Below are 22,180 nucleotides of genomic sequence, written 5' to 3'. Positions count from 1 at the left end.
ACAATCGACGAGACTTTTGCCAGGGGCTGTAATTATACAGTCATGCATTGCCTTTATAATGAAATATAATGATTCTTCCAGCTCTCGGCTGTGTGAAATGCTCAGTGTAAAGCTGGATATGTGCATCTGATAAATGCCACAAATGTAATGTAAATATTGGGTTTGTGTGTGTTCAGGTGTGTGGGGTGTGGGCGTGGCCACTCAGAAAGCGGATCTGAATCGGGTGCCGATGGGCCGGGATATCCACGGTCTGGTTCTGAGGCACGACGGCTCACTTTACCACAATGACGAGGAGAAGAACCGACTGCCCGCCAACAGTTTGCCTCAAGAGGGCGATGTTGTGGTGACATTCTGCAGATGTTTGCCAGTGTCAACACGTGAGCCAGTAACTGTGTAAACATGTAATTTACTCAAAACCATCTTGCAATTAGAATTATAATTTATAATATATATAAATATATATTTAAAGGTATATATTTAAATACACATAAGTATATTTAAATTATATCAAAAGGTAACAGGACGCCTGGCCATTTAACCTCTGGTCATTAACTGGTAGCCTAGTGTGCAACACACTCGCCTATGAACCAGAAGGCCACAAAGTCCCAGGTTCAAACGTTCAAACCCCACTTACTACCATCGTGTCCCTGAGCAGGACACTTAACCCTGAGTGTCTCCTGGGGGGGACTGTCTCTGTAACTACTGACTGTAAGTTGCTCTGAATAAGGGCGTCTGGTAAATTACATGAAATGTAAATTGTATGGCCTCAGATGCACATTATGCATGAGACGGGTCTTGCTTGTGCTTCAGTCCCTGCAGGGACTGACATATGACCATTTGGAGCTGAACCTCGACGTGAATGGAAAGAACCTGCACTGCCCAGCATCTGGTATTAGGGGTACTGTGCATCCAGTGGTCTATGGTGAGAATGTGAGAATATCATCTGCAACCGTCAGACATCTGGTAGACATGAAACTCATCTTAAGGCTCATTCATGCGCCTTATTTTGCTTGCATTAATAACAATGCTTATTTCAAACGTTAATTTCAATCTTTCCAAATAATAATAATAATAATAATAATAATAATAATAATGTAACTGCCGGTTAAGCAGCATGCCCATTAGGGAGATGTGTAATCCTCTTATCATTTCATGCAGCCTTCAAAATCTTCCATCTTATCTTCTGACTTTCTTGAAATACCACCTGGTCATTGTTGGTTATCCATATCAGTCTTTATCATGGAGCACGAATGGGCCTTTACGTTTCCGTTTTTTATGTAGTTTGAGCAAGTGCAGGGTTTTTTTTAAGTTCTTCGCCTCTGACCTACAAAAAAAATTGTGGCCTGATGCCTTAAAGATCTCATCTTCTCTGTGTGCTGTTCAGACAGCAATCACTTTTAATTTAGATTTTAGAGGACTGTAAGATCTGGATAATAAATGATCTTTGAAAAAAAAAAAATCTTGTTAAAAGCTAATGGACGTGGACGACAGTGGACGACAGTGCCATCTTGGACTGCCAGCTCAGGGACTTTTACCACGCATTTCTCTCTCTTTTTTTTTATTAACCAAAAAGTCATTTAAAATCCTAATTAACATCGTCTTGCTGGACAAAATAGCCAAATGATCTTTACTTGATTTTTCTGTGGTCTTTACATGTCCTGTTTAGAAATGCTGATTGCTAGAGACTGATGTGTGTGTGTTTTTTTTGTTTGCACTAATGACAAGTTTAGTACCAAACCATATTGTGGTGTATATAACTGTAAAAATAAGTCAATAAAAAAAAAAACATGATCTTTGGACATTCTGATGTTTTGGTTGACGTTATTACATTTTTGGTTTTATTACCTTGCCCTCTCCACCAAAAACCAACAACCATCACCACCTCACTCGACGTGATCTCAACTCAACCTCATCCGTTGCTTCTCGCTTCATCCCAAACCCAAATCCGTCTCCTCCCAACTGCTTAAATCAGCCACAGACACTCTAATCTTCCACAATACATACCAATCGTAGGGTGCTGCGAGCAGCACTAAGGGAATAGAGGAAATTACATGGCATATGTTCCTTTCTGCTGAAACCATCAATTCCCTCAGCTCAATCCTAAATAATTGCTGAGAAATCACTGGACCATTTCTCTGCCCTGACATAATATGAGATTCTACAACTCTTCACCACCTGTTCACTGGATCCATTTCCTTCTACAATGCTGCAATCTCTCTGCAATGCTGACCTCCTCCTTTTCATCACATCCATCTTTAAGAAGTCCATAACATCTGATCTCATCCTAACAGCCTTCAAAAAGGTTAGAATTATCCCAATTCTTAAGAAATCCACCGCCAATACCTCTGACATTCGCAATTATAGACCAGTCTCTCTCCTACCTGTTCTTTCAAAAACCCTAGAACATCTATAATCAAAAGCTTACACAGAACAACCTGCAGGACCCAAATCAGTCTGGTTTCAAAGCTGCCCACTGCGCAGAGACTGCTCTTCTGGCTGTTTCAGAAAAACTACATGCTGCTAGATCAGCAAACTTGTCATCAGTGCTAATCTTTGTGGACCTTTCAGTCCAGATTTTGACACAGTCATCCATAAGACTCTCCTGAACATTCTCAGGAGCTTGGGAATTAGCAGGTTAATGAAGGGGACCACATCTGTACCTCACAAGCTCTTGACTGGGGTCCTTCAGGGCTCAGTACTTAGCCCTGTTCAAACCATGTACTTTAGTTAAAGTAGAGTTACCCATGGTAAAGTTACCATGGTAAAAAAAAAAAAAAATAAAGGTAAAGGTCCCCCATTTAAATTTCTACTTGAGTAAAAGTACAAAATAAGATAAAGATAAGATGATCTTTTATTAGTCCCACAAGCAGGAAATTTACATTGTCACAGCAGAAAGTACAAGATAAAAGCAGCAAAAAAACAAAAGCATAGACAATATGCCGAATGCATAATATAAAAAATTCATGGGATGGGAGTTGTTAAAATAAAAATATCAGAATATACAGTACAGGCCAAAAGTCTGGACACCGTCTCATTCAATGTGTTTTCTTTATTTTCATGACCATTTACGTTGGTAGATTCTCACTGAAGGCATCAAAACTATGAATGAACACGTGGAGTTCTGTACTTAACAAAAAAAGGTGAAATAAGTGAAAACATGTTTTATATTCTAGTTTCTTTGCTCTGATTACTGCTTTGCACACTCTTGGCATTCTCTCGATGAGCTTCAAGAGGTCGTCACCTGAAATGGTTCTCCAACAGTCTTGAAGGAGTTCCCAAAGGTGTTTAGCACTTGTTGGTCCAGCTTACCCCAAACCATCTCAACTTTTTGTTAAGTACATAACTCCACATGTGTTCATTCATAGTTTTGATGCCTCCAGTGAGCATCTACCAATGCAAATGGTCATGGAAAATGTAAATGGTCAAGAAAACACATTTAATAAGAATGTGCCTCCAAACCTTTGGCCTGTACTGTATATAACGTATATTTCTAAATTCCTGTATACATATAATATATGAGCGCCGTCAGGGACGTTTGAAAAATCCCCAAATAAATGTAAGGGTATTCACAAATATATATGGTGGTTTGTAAATGCAGGTTTATTGGTTTGTGATTAAATGCACTGACATTTATGCATCAGATCAATTTATTTTTGAGTCGAGAAATGCTTTTATGAATGGTGTACATTTATTTGTAAGTCATAAAATATATTTGTGAATCTTGTTACATTTGTTGCTGAATCAAGAAATATATTTGTGAGTGGTGAATTAAATGTCATTCAGATATGTAAATTTCATTCAGATATGTAAAATAGATCGTATAAATTGCTGTATTAGTCAATCAATGTTTAAATCTTTAGATTAGATGCATTGTAATTAATCAAGAGATTATTTAAAAAAAAAATTGTTTTGCTCATCTGTCAAAAATATGATTAATACTGTGACATTAACAGTAATTATAAAGCAGTAAGGAAAAAGGCAACTGATCAGTATGATCGGTATTTATACAATTACACAATCTGCAATGTGTGCAGTGACTTTGTATAGCAACAGAAAAAATGCAGGCATTAGGCAAGCCTGCGCGGTTCGTGTCGAACTTGCACAATTCTCTCTTTTTTATAAACAATGTGACACGCCCACCCAGGGAATAGATAAGAAGCCACTTTCTGGACTTTTTCAGGTATTACTTGATGAAACCTATCTACTGATACCAGCTGCTGTGTGAGAGTCTGTCTTCGAGAGGACGCACCGTCGTCCACCAGGGGTAAGCCCACATATTACATGATATTATATGGTGTAGGGCAACATATGCAAAAATATTGGTTATGACAGAAATAAATCAAGATAATGAAATGTTCTTTATTCATTTAATTCTTTGTATGTTTGTTTTTTAGAAAAGTTAAAATGGGCATCTCAAAGACCTTCATAGCTGTGGTCTATCTACTGTTGTACAACAGCTTCTCTACTGCAAATGTAGATCCTGATCAAATATCTAAAGTGGAGAAGGGCTTGACTACTTGTGAAGAATTGCTGAAAGGCCTTGATGAGCTCACACAAGCTGTGACAAAAACTAAGGAAGCAACACAAATGATTCAGAAAGTCCTGAAGGTCTTCGATGGACTCGCCAAAGTGGCAGCAAGTCTCCACTTTTTTGGTGCTCTGCTTAGCTTCATCTTTGCTTTTATTCCACAATCTGATCCCACTTTAGAGTTTCTAAAGGAGCAGTTTGCAGAGGTGAACAGGAAACTGGACTCCATGTCCCTCCAGATATCCACCCTGGGAAAGGAAATGGAGTGGGCGAGTTACGCAAGTGTCTACAGTAAAGACGAGAACAACATCAGAAACTCCTGGGCCAAGCTGAAAGAATTTATAGCAAGTGCGTCTGCTGCCAAGACACAAGAGCAGAAGACAAGACTGGCAGAAAGATTTACTACCTTCTACGAGAGCACCGCGACCGAAAGCAGTGTTGCAGACCTCTACAAGTACATCACAGAGAGCCATGGGTCCAGTCTGAATAAGAATCTTCTGCAGCTCGTTGTTCAGAAGTCCAGTGGCGACTTCGCCATCTTGACTCAGTATTCCTCTTACTTCACAGCTCTGATGGTTTCAGGGCTCCAGTTAAATCTCTTCTACTACAAATTAAAGGGCTATGATGCTGCAGCCAAGGCCAAAGAGGCCGAGGGAGAACTTGGCAACGTTCTGTCAGCCATACAGGATGCCTTGATCAACTGTGCTGATGGATTTGAGACCTGGGCAGAAAAAGATATCACCAAAATTGGGACACAGCCATTCTCTGATAACAAAGATCTGGCATCAAAGATTAAGAAGCATTTGGACCAGAAGTTTAAGTGGTATGAATGGACAGTGATTGCCCATCCAAAAGATGCCAAGGGTGAGTATTCATCTGGAAGCTCCATTAGCCTCCTGGTTCAAGACAAGACTGTTGTTCATGTTATTCATCAAGAAAAGGGCTACACCGTCAATCAAAGAATCAAAGACGATATAAAAGTTCAGTTTAAAGATGTCTTCCCACAGATAACCTGCGAGACAATGAAGGATGAACTGGTTCAAATTGTTGGCATCAAGATCATGAATCATGTACAGTTCCTCCATGCTGTTCTGATACGAGACGATTTTGCTCAAACGAAAGCAGCTGACATAGAACTACAATGCAGCACACCGCTTTACTTTATAGACACCGACCACAGGACCATTCGTTTGTTTCTGAAGAGCAAGGACGTTGTGGAGAACCCTCCCTGCTCCAAACTGAAATGTCAGAACGGAGAATGCAAACAAATCAAAGACACTACGGAAGGGTTCTGCAAGTGCCAGAAGATGTTCCACGGCCCGACCTGTGAGATGAGTGTCCAGAACGAAATTGATTATTTGGCAGTTGAAGACCAAATTGACAGCATAATTTACCAGTTTGTTCCAGATATGACATCTGTTTACCACAGCATCAAGGACCTGAAGGAGTACACCAGGCACCTCATCGAGACCGTCCAACATGACATCCACTGGACTCAGGTGTTGGTGAAGTACAACAGCGTGATCGAGAAGTTCCGGTACATCGTGACTCTGCACAACCACCTGCGGGACGGCACTGTGACTCAACAGCAGTTCGTCTCTGATGTTGGACTGTTCAGCTCAGGAGAAAACAAGTTCACCTTCATGTTCACACAGTACAACCATATGATGAAAGGATCCGGGTTTGGATACAACCAGAATATTCTGGATGCTTTTCGTAATTCACTCCTTCTGGACCCACAAGGCAAAAATCCGGTGGAGTGCAGCAAAGCCTACCGAGACAAAATGGATGATTTCCTACGTTACATGTTTGCTTTGGAAAAGGAGGCCATTTTGTCCTGGATGAAGTACTTGGTTGTCACGGGGAACCTGAAGGAGTCGCGTCTTTTGATGGACATGTCCAAGAAATTTACTGAGGAGCAGCGTGGGGTCTTCAACAAAAAAGGCTGTGGCTCTCTCAAAGCAGAAAATCTCGCGAATGAATTCTGCGAGAAGCCTTACCACAGTACAGACCTTCAGCAGGTCCGTGTCCAGTGCGCCGAAGGCTACGTGGCGGCACCGTCCAAAGTGACCTGCTCACAGGGAACGTGGGACTCCACGCCCGTCTGCTACGTTGTACCTCCGGGGGGAAGCGTGAGCTGCACTCACGCCAAAACCACCACAACGTGTGCAGCATCGTGTCCTGCCGGGTGGAAGTTCCGTCTCGCAGACAAGCAGGTTTCTACTTGCGACCGCCAGCCATGCAGCTCCTTCAGGCCCGAAAAATGTGACACGTGCACCAAAAGCGCGGTGTGTAAGGATGACGAAGTCTGCGATAACGGTAAATGTGTACCGGGATGCAACGTACTTACATGCGGAGTGAACGCAAGGTGCTCCACCACCAACCACGATCCAAAGTGCAGTTGCATTAGTCCGTGGAAGGGAGACGATCCTCGTCAGGGTTGCCGGTATCAGGACCTACGATGGGTGCCCACATCAGGAATCCCAGCGAGTAAGTAAATTAATTTTTATTCTAATAAAACATTAGAATACCATGGGGGCAGTGGTGGCCTAGCGGTTAAGGAAGCGGTCTCGTAATCAGAAGGTTGCCAGTTCGAATGTGCCCACTGCTCACTAGGGGTGCTGGTTAAATACAGAGGACTCATTTCACTGTGTGCACTGGGCGTTGTGCTGCATTGTTACCCAACGACAATCGTTTCACTTCTCGTTACGTTCGATGCATTCATTACTTGGTTTATCTAATGCAACTTTTTTTAATTGAATTTTCTGTTTAACCGAAGTTGAAAATATTTTTTTTACAGATGCAGTTTACTCTATGAAAGGATATGCGGTTTGCCGCGCCACTGATCCTGACGGGGGAATAAGTTCTGGCTGGATTTGGCAAAACCGCTACTGTAACTATGAATGGGGTTGGAAAGAGCACCGGGCTACAAGCTATGAGGTAAATAACCGTGATCTGTGAAGTGATGGGAATTCATGCCCATGGAGATCCTTCAAATCTCTGCACTTTCTCCCCTTTAAACATGTTCACTGCTGTCAGCAGTCAGAAACAAACCAAAGAACCGTTTACTGCAACATCGTGCAGAACTCTGTCTTCAGGACCGGATTTGTGTTCCTGCAGGTTCTTGTTGACCCCTGTGGAGGCAAAGGAGTGGAGTGGGTGTCTGGTGTTCAATCTAACATGGTGTTTGTGGCTGAAGCGAAGCGTTGGGCCGGCGTCATGGTTTATGTGTGCAGGTAAGTGAATGCCAAACCACCAGAAGGCCTCGAATCGAGCTGATTTGCACAGGACCAGACGCCACGCCAAATGTGACCGTTTACATCAATCAGTCTGTAAAACTCACACTGTTTTGCAGTGAAGGGAATATCGGGGAAATAGTGAATATACTGGGAAAACATGTACATTTTCAGAAACGGTAGTCTAACCGATTTTGTTTCCATCATTACAACGCCGTTATCGTTACTGACTATAATATGTCGAGCATTACTGTAATTTTATCAGTAAACACACCAAACATACATTCAGAAAATCACCATGAGTACTTATTCCATAAACGAGATCTGGATCTTAAAATTATACTAATTTTTAGCACTTTTTTTTTGCGTTATAGTGTCTGACGTGGGATGGATAATAAAAGTAAATCTTCGTTTTTGTCTTCATTTCCCTGTAGTGCCAAGAACAACGGTGTTCCAGGAAAACTCTTCAACACCCGTAGCGGCTTCCTGTGCCACATTGGGTATGAAAACGTGGGCTACAGAGACGAACATTACTACTCTCTAGTAAAACGCGCCTGTGTCTGAGCGCATCTGATGCTATTCTGCCAGGAATCCTACAACAGTTGCCTTAAGGATCATCTTATCTTATATTATTTTCTATGCACGGTTTGAGATGAAAAACGAGGAGATGGATCAGCATTTATGTTGACTCTGGGCCTTGTCCCCTGATAATAGTATATCTAAGATTTCTTGCTTATGCCTCTGTTCATTTCTGATGATGTTTGCAAAAATAAAAAGCTTTGAGCATCATGCACAGGCCCCTTTTTACATAAAATGTCCTTCAAACAAGAAGAAAAAATACAATTACATGCAGGAACACTGCTGCTGTTACTTTATCACCCCAGAGTCATGTTGACTCAGTGGCTTTTCTCTGCCACGCACGTCAATAAGTGCATCAGATATTAACAACATGTCATCATTTTTTGGTGAAATGATTCAAAGATCTTTTGAGATGTAATTTTGTTGAATACTGCAGGCTTTTTCAGACACTAACCATAAAGGTTTGATCCATTTAAATGTAATTATTTTCTTTATCGTGATTTTTTGTCACTCTTTTGTGTCCTAGTTATGCCTCGCTTTTGCGCCTCCTTTCCCTGTGAGCCTGAGGTCGTGACAATAACACCCTATATGTCATGCATTTTTTGAAAACGGTCCTAAAGACGTTGGGATACACAGTGAAAGTGGAATGAAATTTTTAGCTTGTTTCTAATAAAACTTATTCGTAACTTTTAGGCTTCTGGCCGTCACATTTTCAGTGTTTTCATTTTATGCCCATGTATTTGCCTCATGTACATTTTTTTCACATTGTCATTATGGGGTGTTGTGTGTAGAATTCTGAGGGGAAAATGCATTTAATTCCATTTTGGAATAAGGCTGTAACATAACAAAATGTGGAAAAAGTGATGCACTGTGAATACTTTCCGGATGCACTGTGTGTGTGTGTGAGTGTGTGTGTGTATATTCACACTTACTTGTATATTTATGTGTGAAAAGGTCTGGTAAAATGGAAACTTTCATTCTATGTGTATTCACACTTTTACGTGTATATTTATGTGTGAAATGGTCTGGTAAAATGGAAACTTTCATCCTAGCTCCAGGGAGCTGCATGGAAGACTCTACAGGATTCCTGCATGCTGGCAATGTCTATGTGCAGAGACTATGGGGAAAGGCTTTAGAGGACCTGGAAAAAGCGATGAACAGCAGGAGCTTTACTCCAAACACAGCATTGCGGACTACTGTTGCACTGACTGCTTTTACAAAGCTGGTGTGCAGCTTTGAACCTGTCTTTTGAGTGTGTGTGTGTACATACATACATACATATGAATATATGTATTATATTTACATAAAATAATAGTTGCATTGAGGAATGTGTCTGTAAGATGTTAAATTATGTTAAATGTGCTGGTCTTGTATGGTACTAGATTCAATGTTTAGCTATTGTGACAATAATGAACAAAATCACTTTTAATTGATATTATATATTGGGTATTATATATTATGTTATATTGGTATTATATACAGCAATGTGGACTACTGTTGCAGTGACTGCTTTTACAAGGCTGGTGTGCAGCGTTGAATCTGTCTTTTGAGTGTGTGTGAACACAAAATCCCTTTTAATTGGTATAATATATATAAAATTATATATGGTATTATATATAAATTTATTTTATATGTATATATATAAATCACTTTTAATTGGTTATATACATATATGACCAATATATATAACCACTTATATATACTTATATAGTATACATAAAATCACTTTTAATTGGTACACACACACACACACACACACACACATATATATATATATATATATATATATATATATATAATACCAATTAAAAGTGATTTTGTTCAGCATTGTCACAATAGCCAAACATTGAATCTAGCACATTTAACATAATTTAACATCTTACAGACACATTCCTCAATGCTACTATTATTTTAGCATTTCAACCTTTGCAGAAGTTACTGTTTCTTTTATTCTTTGGTTGACTTTTGCGATTCCTGCTGCTGGTCCTTTCTTCTTTCTGCGCTTTTGCTCAAACTATGAGTGAGTAGTGCTTTTAGTACTCTGTGTAGAATATGGAAGGCCTCGTGCATGATCCAGCACCAGTGCATTTCACTGTAAGAAATGAATAATGACTTCTTTCTTTCTACCCAATATTTGTAGTGCATGTTCTACGGATTGCTTGAGGTTCACCGCTTCCACAGTTCATTTCAGATGAAATTTCAGATGAAAAAGAAATCTTTGGATAAGGACATTTAGTTCATACTGATGCTGAAATAGTACTTATAGCATATACTTTGTGACAGTAGTGGGGATTTCCTGTTGTTGTGTTGCCTCATTTCGGATTCTCCTGTTAGGGTTGGTGTGGTAGTGGCCTAGCGGGTAACACACTCGCCAATGAACCAGAAGACCCAGGTTCAATTCCCGCTTACTACCATCGTGTCCCTGAGCAAGACACTTAACCCTGAGTCTGTCCCCTGTAACTACTGATTGTAAGTCGCTCTGGATAAATGCGTAATATAAATGCCATAAATGTAAATGTACACGACCTCCAAATTTACCCAGGCCTGGGACTGGCACCAAGAAAGACAGGGTTAAGTGTCCTGCTCAGGGACACAATGGTAGTAAGTGGGATTTGAACCTGGGTCTTCTGGTTTACAGGCGAGTGTGTTACCCACTAGGCTACTACCACCAGCTTCCTGTATATTGACACTCAACTATTGCATTTAATTAGTGATTTAAAAAGGTTATGTCTCAGTTTTATGTTTAAATGCAGATGTGGATAACAGTTCATAATATATATTAATGTTGATATTTTATTAATGGGAATGCTGAATAAAAAATTTCACAAATTCACCACCCAGAATATTATGGCACATGTATTCTATACATGAATATATTGAGAGGGGCCGAGCAGCTGAAGGAACGAGGACGCGAAGTGTAGCAGGATGGTTGCTAATGTGAGAAAGTTCCAAACCAAATGCAAAGAATATCAACTGCCGCAGATCTCAGGGTTGCCTCACTTCCCGATCTCCCCAAAAATATTCACATAAAACATATAGTTATTTGTTGCATGAAGGGTAAATACATCCTATGCTATTTACAGCATTATTTATTTATTTTATTTATTTACAGCATTTACCAGACGCCCTTATCCAGAGCGACTTACAATCAGTAGTTACAGGGACAGTCCCCCCCTGGAGACACTCAGGGTTAAGTGTCTTGCTCAGGGACACGATGGTAGTAAGTGGTGTTTGAACCTGGGTCTTCTAGTTCATAGGCGTGGTAGTAGCCTAGTGGGTAACACACTCGCCTGTGAACCATTTGCCTTTGTAAGAAATGCGTGAACTTGTTTCAGAATTATTTATTTGGTTTTGTTTCTTCATGAAAATTACGTAACATCAGAAGCTAACTTTGAAAGCAAGAAGGTAGCCATCATTGTACATGTACAGGTTTCTGTCTATAGGATTGTATTGCAGGCTGGCCACACCAGCGGCAACCTTCTCCAGGGACAGGGACAGAGAGTTGTCCTCATGCCCTGTCGTCGTGTCAAACGCATAGAACACTTCCTCGTTGTAGGTGTCGGCGTAGCGCGTGGCGTACAGCACCCCGCACACCATGAAGGCGTTGCTCACGGCCTTCTTGAAGAGACGCGTCTTCCAGGTGTGCGTGATGTTCAGCGTCTCGGCGTCCAGCAGACTCAGCGCCACGTTCCCGTGGTTCCTGGTGGTGGCGTAGATCACCCACAGGCCCCGCTCGTCGGCGGAGAAGTCGATGTCGGTCCAGTCGCGGCAGCTGTAGTAGCAGTAGGGGAACTGGTTGTTGAAGCCGGCGTCGGGCAGCTGCCTGCGCAGGGTGGCCTTGGTCTTCAGGTCGTAGCGGCACAGCTCCCCGGCGTTGTAGCACTGGTAGTACACGGCGTCGCCGTACACCGCCGTGCCGGGGCCCTGGATTCCGTTGGCGTGAGAGTAGGACGGCGCCACGTTCTCGTCGTTGTGGTTCCTCGAGGCCATGAAGTCATCTAAAGAGCCGTAGAACCGCATCACGTTTCCGTGCCGGTTGCCGCTAACTAGAGGCTGCACCCAGTATCTGTCTTCGCTGCCCTGCTTCGCTTCACGACCCCAGGAGCCGGATATGTAGGACTTCCCGTACGGGCTGATCTTCGTAACCACTGGGGAGCTGATGTTGGTCATGATCCGTTGAGAGCAGGAGTCTGTGGAGTGAAAAACGGCGTATAAAACCGCGGCGTACATCATCACCGACATTACATCATCATTCAAACGTACTTCTGAATCCACTCGAAATGGTTCTGCAGCTCTGGACTCGATTGTTCAGCGACCGCAGATTCTCCCTGACTGTCTCCAGGTTAAAGACGTTATCTTTGTACATCTTGCCTACCTCCACTTTGGCCTTGCTAATCTGAAAGACAAGCAATGGCGAAGATTAGGGAGCTTGTTACCCCGAAAAAGCATGAATACTGGAGGAGTTGAGGCCGACCTCTCGGGACAGGCTTTGAGACTCGGCCGTGGGACTATCGTTGTGCACGAGACCGATTGTGTCTTCGAGTTCTTCCAGCTGTGCACTGAGCTCTTTCAGATGCAAGGCCTTGTACAGGCCGTTGGCGTTGAGGTACTGGAACGGCCGCAGGCGCTGGGTGACGTTCTCAACGACGGCCAGCATGTGAGGCAGCCGTGAATTCGTATCCGCAATCTGTGGACATTTTATTATTTATTTTTTTTATATTTCAGCTGCCTGAACGCAATTTTTTAAAATGGTGAAACCTTACCTGCGCCTGGAGCTTTTGCAGGGAGTCCCCACAGTCCCTGACTATCTGGGAAACGTTCTCAAACTGAATTGCGGGGAACGACCACATGCTGGCGTTCACCGTACACTCACACGAGTCGTTCCTCTGTAGCCCTCGCACCCTCTGGCAGAGTGCGCTTCCCTGCGTTAACGTGCACACAGAATATCGAGCGTTACTGCCATGTCTACAGTACCGTGTTTACCAGTTTAACCAATGAACATTTAACAGTGTAGTTAATAAATACTACACGCAATAAAAAAACGTAAAAAGCAACGTAAAGAGTTGTAGATTTGTAATCATTTCTTATGCCTTTTACCTGAATATTATGCATAATTATTGCATGACTGACACACTCAGACAGACATTTGCAAAACTTTTAAGTAAGTCATTATTTTATGATCTCAAAATCTCATAAATACACAAAAAATAATATTAGGGTTCAGATCATGTTCACCTCATATTGCGAAGTCTTTATTTTTGGAGATACAATATATATTATTGCAACGCTAGGAGCAAAAACCTTATACAGTAAAATGTACTTCACTGCAATGCTTTATGCATCTGCATACAGTATTAAAACTGAGATATTTCAGTGTCAAGAGTTTCTGAATAGGCAAGTAATCATTTTATCATTTTTTTAAAATAACAAGTTCAAGTCTACTTACAGTAGAAGTGATGAGCAGAAGGAACAGAAGCATGGTGAATGAGGAATGAAACAAGACTGAAACTTGTCCTGAATTGTACTAAAGGGATGTTGAAATTCCATACTGTGGCAATGGAAAACACACTCTGCTTACTCAGAGAAAATGACCAAACCACCAGCAGTGGAAGTGGTGAAATTGATCTTGCAGATGTAATGAAAATGAGATACCATTTGACTGCTTATTAAAACACTAATAACATTCATTCTCACTAAAGAGAGTCCTCCCCTCACATTTCTAGAAATATTTTTGTGACCGGTACCAACCACCCGCAACAGGGAGCACCAATACGCCGGCCAACCCAGCAGCGTGATTCATTGTTTGTGTCTCACAACGTTGAAAGTAATGAAAGTGACTTGATTGTCATTGTGAGACACTGCAGCACAGCACACGGTGACACAGTGAAATGTGTCCTCTGTATTTAACTGTCTTCCTTGGTGAGCAGTGGGCACCATGACAGGCGCCCGGGGAGCAGCGTGTGGGGACGGGACCTTCATCAAGGGGACCTCAGTGGCACCTTGGTAGTTCGGGATTCAAACCGGCAACACGTGCAATTTATATCAGCATGTAACTTGTTTAAATGTTACATGAAGCATCAGGTTCGTTTCACTATGTACCGTCTAACATGTATGTAGCTTACTGTAGATACTGTATATTTCACAATTGCTGACATTTCTCCCTATAAACGTTCCTGTCATCCTAAGCTAAGATCCCCCCTTTTTTTTATTTACAAAAGAGAAATACGATAATAATAGATTTCTTTCATTACATTGTTGGTCAGTGGGTGGTAGTTGCCTAGTGGGGTAACACAATCACCTATGAACCAGAAGACCCAGGTTCAAACCCCATTTACTACCATTGTGTGAGTTGTAAGTCGCTCTGGATAAGGGCGTCTGGTAAATGAAATGCTGTAAATGTAAATGGTCAGATTTTTTTAAATAATAAAAATAATGTAAATAATAATTTAGCCTTCCACTGAAATTCTGCCAGTTACATTAACGAACACACAGATCAGTGTGTATGTATGCGAGTGCATATATGTGAATGTTTGAGTTATTCTCCAGGTGACCGCCGTCTCGCAGCGTACTGCACAGCATTACAACACTCCATCTCACATCCTGTTGGCCTTCATTGGTGGTTTTTGACAGTTTAGCAGTTTTCACTGAGTAAGCAGATTGTGTATTCCATTGCCATAAAATGGAGTTTCAACTTCCCACTTTTAGCACAATATCTGAGTTTCATTAGTCATGCTTCTGTTCCTGCATACTGAGATAATAAAGATTTTTTCATTGGTGTCACGGTGGCCGGACATGGTGGGGAAATTGGACGCATAAGCATGACTCTCGAAGCAACAATGGCACAAACAGGGCAGCTTTAAACATACATAATACATCATTTTCTAATAAAAATTCACAGCAATCTCAGAATAAAACCTGCCTCTTAATGCAGTACAGCCATGCATTTCTGAAAGTTGTAATCCTCTCCTGAAAATAAAAAGTACAGTACAGGTCAAACATTGGACACACCTTCTCATTCAATGTGTTTTCTTTATTTTCATGAATTTACCTAACTCCACATGTGTTCATAGTTTTGGTGCCTTCATCTACCAACGTAAATGGTCATAAAAATAAAGAAAACGCACTGAATGAGAAGGTGTCCAAACTTTTGGCCTGTACTGTATGTGCATGTGAAATAAGCGGCAAATAAACCTACAACTGTGATTTATTTTGCCTAAATGCCTCTCACTAGCATCAATTCGAAATTGTAAACAATGGAAAAAAAATCCCATGCTCTCTGAGTACAGTGTGCGATGTATTATCAAATACAGTGTGTGTATTATCAAAGGTCTGAATCTTTTTATGTTATCTCCTATGTTTGATATAAAAAATATATATATACATGTTTTATGATATCTCATTCTCATTGATAACCTGTCCCACATTGTCCCATATTTGGTCTGCTTACCATAGTAATACCACTAAACTTTTTACTATCTGAAGCAGTGTCATCTTTTGGAGAAAAAAAATGTCTGAACTGTCTGAATCTTTAAAAAAAAATCATAAATACAGTATAGATGTAGGATTTACCTTACCAGAGAACTTAATTTCTTTTTCCCTGTAAAACTTTAGATTTAAGATTTGACAATTGCAAAGTATTGTTTTCTCTAATAAAACTACCTGAAAAGGAAACTGTCTGAAAGAGATTTTGGAAAAAACTGCATTGAGCAACTTGGTTTCCTCATATTTAGCATGTTGAGCACGTCCTCTGTCACGAATTTACATCTCAATTCAACTGGTTTACTTCTGTTTCTCCAAACCACTGTGATTTTGCTCTTAATGCTGTAGAACTTGCACGAGATATCTTGCTACTGGTCCTGCTGACACAATGAACTGTTCTCCTGTGTCCGTTTGGATGGCTGCCGTCGTCATCTCTAGTTTCCTCACACAGGTAAGCAAGAACCTCGCAGCATGAACAGTGGACAGCTGTGATAAATAGATTTTTTAAATCAATGTTGTGATGATTATTCTGTCACTGTCCACTTGCTACAGGATTATTTCATGAATGCCCTGGTTTTTTCCTTCTCAGATTGGAAGCAGTAGGGACTGTGTGTGTGAGCTAATAAACTCGGAGGAAACCTTCCCGACAGAGAAGCTGAAAAGCATTCAAGTGGCTGCTACACGATCCAACTACAGCATCAATTCAGCAAAGGTGCACACACACTTCGGATTATGTGTTGGGAGGAGCAAACCAGGTCTAATTTACCAGAAACTGCAGTTATTTGATTTAATTATTTTAAGGGATTGACAGTATTTGCTTAAATATGATAATAGATTATAGAAATGTGGATGTCAGCACAATATAACTGATTGCACTGAACTGCAGATGTTTGAGGTGGATGCTCTGCTGCTGGGTTTGCACCATCGCCTCGTGCATCTGCAGGAGAACATGGCTCTGCTGGAGAGCGAGGATGACGGTGGCCTGTATGGAGCAGTCTCTTTGAGGATCATAGAGAACGAGCTGGTAGAAATTCTGGAGCTCGTTGCCAAACTCAACGGCACAAACCAAAACCACCAGAGACTCAGTGGAGAAACTAGTGCCCAGGTTTGCTATGCATCTTTTCTGAAAATGCTGGGAAAATGTAAGATGGTAAGAATTGTCTCATGTTAGAGGAGCATGACCTCATTCTGAGATTTCCTCACTACACTTTAGCTGCGGCACATGAGCACTGTGCTGAAGGAGCTTGAGAAATTTGATCATGGGCATGTGGCAACCAAACTGGAGGAGAACAAACGTCTGAAGAGAAGTCTGATACAGTGCCAAGAACAACTTCACGCTACCCCTCCGCCCCCGACACAGCCTACAGGTCAGCCTACATTGCTAACTGAACTTATGTTTTAATTGGTACAAATATACAAAAGGAATTTGTGCTAATATGAAATGGACAATTATTAATATGTTGATTCTCTCTCTGTCCAGAAAAATGTCCTCAAGGTCACCTTGTGAAGGTAGAAGGACCCAGGGTCTATACAGCCACCCAGTATGGTACATCTTATCCTTATGGGTCCTGGGGCCGGGACCCAGTGCCTGTTGCTGGAAAGGAGAAATTGTTTTGGCTGGTGGCTCTGACTAGTAGTAATGTGTTCGCCAACTATGTCCGTATGTACTCAGGTCTAAGTGCCCTGATTGCTGGATCAAATATGGGAGATGTAACAATAGCTCCTTCAAACCCCACCACAAACACTATCCATGGCCCTAATGTAGTGCTGTACAACAACACGCTCTACTATGGCTGCTACAACACACCTTCTGTCTGCTCCTTTAACATGACCGATCGCACAGTCACCTCGGTGGCCCTTCCCAAAAATTCTGGGTTTAACAACAAGTTCCCCTTCTGCCACCTGGAGGCCTGCTACCCACACACTGACTTGGACCTGGCCACTGATGAGTCTGGCGTCTGGGTGATGTACACCTCTCCAGAGAACTATGGCAATGTGATCATAAACAAGGTGATACCTGGGGCTCCCCCATCACTGGGCCAAGCCTGGCTCACTTCTCTACACAAACGTACGGCTACCAACACCTTCATGGTGTGTGGTGTGCTTTATGCCACCCGCTATGTAGATAAAGAGACGGAGGAGATCTTCTACTCGTTTGACACAGAGACTGGACTGGAGAACTACAATGTGAATATTCATTTGAAAAAGATGCATCCAAACATTCAGTCTCTCAACTACGATCCAACAGACCGTAAACTGTATGTTTACAGCGATGCATATGTCCTGACGTATGACACAATTTTTAAAAATTTCTAATGTTTTAATGCATGATATTGCACAGATATACCCATCATAAATAAAATAAATCTATATTCCTCTCAGCCTTTGTAAGTTGTTGTAATGTACTGTATTTAAGAAAATTCGATATGAGCAAAGCATGCTGTTTCTGTCATGGCGGCACGCTGGGCAGGGAGGACGCAACGCTCGACTCGAGGAAAAAACACAGAGATTTTGTGCTAATGCACCTCACACCCATGAAGGTTTCAATGGGACGACATAAAACTTCTGTGCACACATGAAAATCACTGAAATCGGTATCACACTATAACTAAAGGCAATTACCATAATAGCTCAGAACTGTAGCAAGTCAGAAGACAGGCTGGAGTACACAGCCTGTCTGGTGGGGACACAAATATTTTACTATAACGTTAATATAGTTGTTCCCCATTTTTTCAAAAGATATGCTGTTGGCCGCGCCATTGGGCCTGTGAATAAAATTATTGTATTCATGGTCCTAGTGAACCAGAACTGATCACTTCATTGATGGTGACATGAAAGCATGTTGTAAGTCGCACTGGATAAGGGCGTCTGCCAAATGACATAAATGTAAATGTGAATGTAAAATGTAATTCCCCTTGTACACAGATGTGACCACGCCCATTACCAAAACCAACATGCAGGTTATCAGGTTATCTGTCGGTATTGGTTGCAGTTTGGAGACACACCTGGGAGCTGTCGGGAGGGCGGTTATAAGGAACTTTGGAGATCTTGGTGAACCGATTTTCCCCTTTCGTTTTCACTGTTTTCGGCCCTCGTGTCTAATTTTGTTCCCATTGTTGTGTTATAATTCACACAACAATGAAATGTCGCAGACGTGACATTACAACAAAAAAAGGAGTGATACAGAGAGGGACCCCTCTCCAGGGAAGGGACCCTGGACCCTCCAGGGACCCCCTTCCAGCTAATACCGTGTTTGTGAATGATGTCACCTAAAGGTAACATGTATAAGGAAAATAGGACAGAAACTTGTGGAACACCAAAATCTACTTTACTATATGAAGACGAATCGCCATTGATGTCCTTAATCCCAACAACATTCTCTAACCTAGCAAGGAGAGTAGCGTGAGAGTACTGTGGAAAACACAGGAAGCTTCACCCTTGTTCACCCCGGAAGGAATTATGTAACTGGGAATTGTTGGCCGTGAAGGCTGGAGGAATACAACCACCTGCTGGATAAAGTGAGACATCCCTTCGAGTTAAGCATTGATCACCAGAATTTGGAATGTATTCGGCAAGCTTAGCAACTAAATTTGCAATAAACAATGTGGACTCTGTACTTCTGCCGGAACCAAACAGGTACGGTTCTGATGGTCGAAGGGGAGTTGTTGGGGTGGTAGTAGCCTAGTGGGTAACACACTCGCCTATGAACCAGAAGACCCAGGTTCAAATCCCACTTACTACCATTGTGTCCCTGAGCAAGACACTTAACCCTAAGTTGCTCCAGGGAGACTGTCCCTGTAACTACTGATTGTAAGTCGCTCTGGATAAGGACGTCTGATAAATGCTGTAAATGTAAATGTAAATTTCGTTCACTCCCTTCTGCCCTCCGGGCATGGTTCCATAATTTATTCAGAGTGTACGGCATCCCAAAGGACATTCTTGCCAACCGTGGTCCATAATGTTTAGGCGACTAGGGGTTCCATTGAGCCTAATATCTGGGTATCATCTGAGAAGGAGACTAAGTCTGGCTCTCCACAAGAGAAATTCACCTCAACCTCCGCAGAGAGAAACTCACTCCCTGGTTCATCAGCCCATACCTTGTCTCAGGTAAACCCAGTAACATTCAAACTGAAACTCCCCATTCATCTACATATTCATGTTTCATGTGTCCCTCCTTAGTCCAGTCACTCGGTGTCCACTGCATTTAGATGGCGTGGGCATGCCTACAGGGGCCGGAGATTCATCGATTCGCTGAGACGTGGGGCCAGGTAACAATATTGGGTGGACTAGGATGGCTACGGCCTGGAGAAGCGGAGTTTGGTACCAGCCGAGGATGTTCTGCATCCGGCCTTGGTGGAGCGCTTGCTCCAGCCCTTGCGGGCCTTCACTTCCAGGACAGAAGTACTCCTAGGGAAGGCGTCCTGGTTAAATCCCAATCAAGAAGTGTGCACTTGGTGGTACCTCATTCACATGAGGTTGTGGGTTCCTAATCACATTCCCCTCCCAGGTATCCTCCCTTGTGTAACAAGCGTCAGGTGTGTTCATCCGCTTCCCTTCATAAGCCCTGTGAGATCTGGAACCTACAGAGCCGATCTTCAGCCCTCATATCTGGAGAAATCTCATATATATATATATAAGCAAATAGTCTCATGTTATGGGACCCTTAATGCTGATACATTTGAAGTAATTATAAAATGTTTAAGAAAAAGACAACAGATCTGCCTGATCAAAAGTTATACACAAACAAGTAAACGGCAATGTATGCAGTTAATTTCTCCTTAAGTAGGAAATATGTTGAAACAATGCAGGTATTACGCAAGCCTGCATCATTCATGTCGAAGTTGCACAATTCTCTATTTTTTTAAACAGTGTGACACGCCCACCCACCCAGGGAATAGTTAAGAAACCCTTTTACAGATATTGCTTGATGAAACATATCTACTGATACCAGCTGCTGTGTATAAGACTGTCTTCGACAGGACGCCACTCTGTCCATCAAGGGTAAGCCCATGGACAAGCACCCCACACATTACATGACATTATCTGGTGAAGGGCAACATAAGAAAAGTTGGTTATGACAGAAATAAATCAAGATGACATTAAAGATCAGGAAAAAAAGAATCCCTTGAATTTACTTGATTTGAATGTGTCCTTTAGTCACACAACAGGGCTGAACCTAACACATTTGGAGTCTTTTTTCTAGGCCCGCAAGGGCTGGAGCAAGCGCTCCACCAAGGCCGGATGCAGAACATCCTCGGCTGGTACCAAACTCCGCTTCTCCAGGCCGTAGCCTTCCTAGTCCACCCAATATTGTTACCTGGCCCCACGTCTCAGCGAATCGATGAATCTCCGGCCCCTGTAGGCACGCCCATGCCATCTAAATGCAGTGGACACCGAGTGACTGGACTAAGGAGGGACACATGAAACATGAATATGTAGATGAATGGGGAGTTTCAGTTTGAATGTTACTGGGTTTACCTGAGACAAGGTATGGGCTGATGAACCAGGGAGTGAGTTTCTTTCTGCTAAGGTTGAGGTGAATTTCTCTTGTGGAGAGCCAGACTTAGTCTCCTTCTCAGACACAGCGGTAATCTTTCTCCGCGGTAAACTTTTCTCGACTTTCAACCGTCTCCTGAATCCTCCACCCCCTCCCCCCTCCACTTCTCTCTCATCTGAAGACTTCGCCACCTTCTTCACAGAGAAGGTGGCTGACATTAGCAAACAATTCTCACCGCCTAACCCCAGACCCCGTCCTGCTGTTACCTCTGAAACCAGGAATCTGTCTTCCTTTACTCCCCTCTCTGAATCAGACGTGTCTAAATTTCTCCAGTCTAGTCACCCCACCACCTGCTCCCTGGATCCAATCCCCTCACACCTCCTTCAGTCCATACAGCCCACCATATTATCTGCTCTGACACACGTCTTAAACTCCTCTCTCACAACAGGAACATTCCCCACTGCTTTCAAACAGGCTGTCATTGCTCCCCTGCTCAAAAAACCCACATTAAACCCGTCTCTACTGGATAGCTACCGCCCAGTCTCCAACCTTCCTTTTCTTTCAAAAATTCTTGAAAGAGCAGTCCTGGCTCAACTTTCCTCATTTCTCCACGAGCATGATCTTCTCGACCCTTTTCAGTCTGGTTTCAGGAAAGGGCATTCAACTGAAACCTCCCTCCTGGCTATGATGGACGACCTTCGTGCTGCAAGAGCTGCCCGCAGATCATCTGTCCTTGTCCTACTTGATCTATCTGCTGCCTTCGATACAGTTAACCACGAAATTCTTCTCACCACACTCTCTGATTTAGGAGTTACAGGAACCGTATTAGATTGGTTCACCTCTTATCTTTACGACAGGTCC

General features: G+C 42.3%; 3 protein-coding genes across 3 annotated transcripts; 2 read left to right on the top strand and 1 right to left on the bottom strand.

Moving 5' to 3' along the window:
• The first annotated feature begins 906 nt into the window (after window positions 1–906).
• LOC114797399 (SE-cephalotoxin-like) lies at window positions 907–8,555 on the top strand. Its single transcript, XM_028992344.1, has 6 exons — window positions 907–922; window positions 4,181–4,264; window positions 4,395–7,018; window positions 7,329–7,468; window positions 7,649–7,764; window positions 8,199–8,555. Exons 3-6 carry the CDS (start codon window positions 4,405–4,407, stop codon window positions 8,326–8,328), a joined length of 3,000 nt encoding a protein of 999 aa, XP_028848177.1. The 5' UTR covers window positions 907–922; window positions 4,181–4,264; window positions 4,395–4,404; the 3' UTR covers window positions 8,329–8,555.
• A 3,114-nt stretch (window positions 8,556–11,669) lies between these two features.
• On the bottom strand, window positions 11,670–14,076 carry LOC114797432 (olfactomedin-4-like). Its single transcript, XM_028992394.1, has 5 exons — window positions 13,790–14,076; window positions 13,107–13,265; window positions 12,818–13,030; window positions 12,607–12,739; window positions 11,670–12,533 (listed from the first exon to the last, which is right to left on the bottom strand). Exons 1-5 carry the CDS (start codon window positions 13,820–13,822, stop codon window positions 11,722–11,724), a joined length of 1,350 nt encoding a protein of 449 aa, XP_028848227.1. The 5' UTR covers window positions 13,823–14,076; the 3' UTR covers window positions 11,670–11,721.
• A 1,974-nt stretch (window positions 14,077–16,050) lies between these two features.
• LOC114797427 (olfactomedin-4-like) lies at window positions 16,051–18,203 on the top strand. Its single transcript, XM_028992386.1, has 5 exons — window positions 16,051–16,273; window positions 16,412–16,534; window positions 16,709–16,927; window positions 17,036–17,189; window positions 17,303–18,203. The coding sequence occupies exons 1-5, from the start codon at window positions 16,211–16,213 to the stop codon at window positions 18,136–18,138; spliced, it is 1,395 nt and encodes a 464-aa protein (XP_028848219.1). The 5' UTR covers window positions 16,051–16,210; the 3' UTR covers window positions 18,139–18,203.
• Window positions 18,204–22,180: the final 3,977 nt, after the last annotated feature.

The sequence above is a fragment of the Denticeps clupeoides genome, chromosome 9 (assembly GCF_900700375.1).
Source record: "Denticeps clupeoides chromosome 9, fDenClu1.1, whole genome shotgun sequence".
Taxonomy (NCBI): domain Eukaryota; kingdom Metazoa; phylum Chordata; class Actinopteri; order Clupeiformes; family Denticipitidae; genus Denticeps; species Denticeps clupeoides.
Note: the sequence above shows the minus strand (reverse complement) of the source record. Positions and strands in the feature narration are given on the sequence as shown.

Coding starts and splice junctions, on each gene's coding strand:
- LOC114797399 (XM_028992344.1), top strand. CDS start 4,405: ATGGGCATCTCAAAGACCTTCATAGCTGTGGTCTATCTACTGTTGTAC. Junction 7,019..7,328: donor CACATCAGGAATCCCAGCGA/GTAAGTAAATTA, acceptor TTTTTTTTACAG/ATGCAGTTTACTCTATGAAA. Junction 7,469..7,648: donor ACCGGGCTACAAGCTATGAG/GTAAATAACCGT, acceptor GTGTTCCTGCAG/GTTCTTGTTGACCCCTGTGG.
- LOC114797432 (XM_028992394.1), bottom strand. CDS start 13,822: ATGCTTCTGTTCCTTCTGCTCATCACTTCTACT. Junction 13,266..13,789: donor TTCTGCTCATCACTTCTACT/GTAAGTAGACTT, acceptor ACGTTAACGCAG/GGAAGCGCACTCTGCCAGAG. Junction 12,534..12,606: donor CATTTCGAGTGGATTCAGAA/GTACGTTTGAAT, acceptor TTCACTCCACAG/ACTCCTGCTCTCAACGGATC.
- LOC114797427 (XM_028992386.1), top strand. CDS start 16,211: ATGAACTGTTCTCCTGTGTCCGTTTGGATGGCTGCCGTCGTCATCTCT. Junction 16,274..16,411: donor TCTCTAGTTTCCTCACACAG/GTAAGCAAGAAC, acceptor TTTCCTTCTCAG/ATTGGAAGCAGTAGGGACTG. Junction 16,535..16,708: donor ACAGCATCAATTCAGCAAAG/GTGCACACACAC, acceptor ACTGAACTGCAG/ATGTTTGAGGTGGATGCTCT.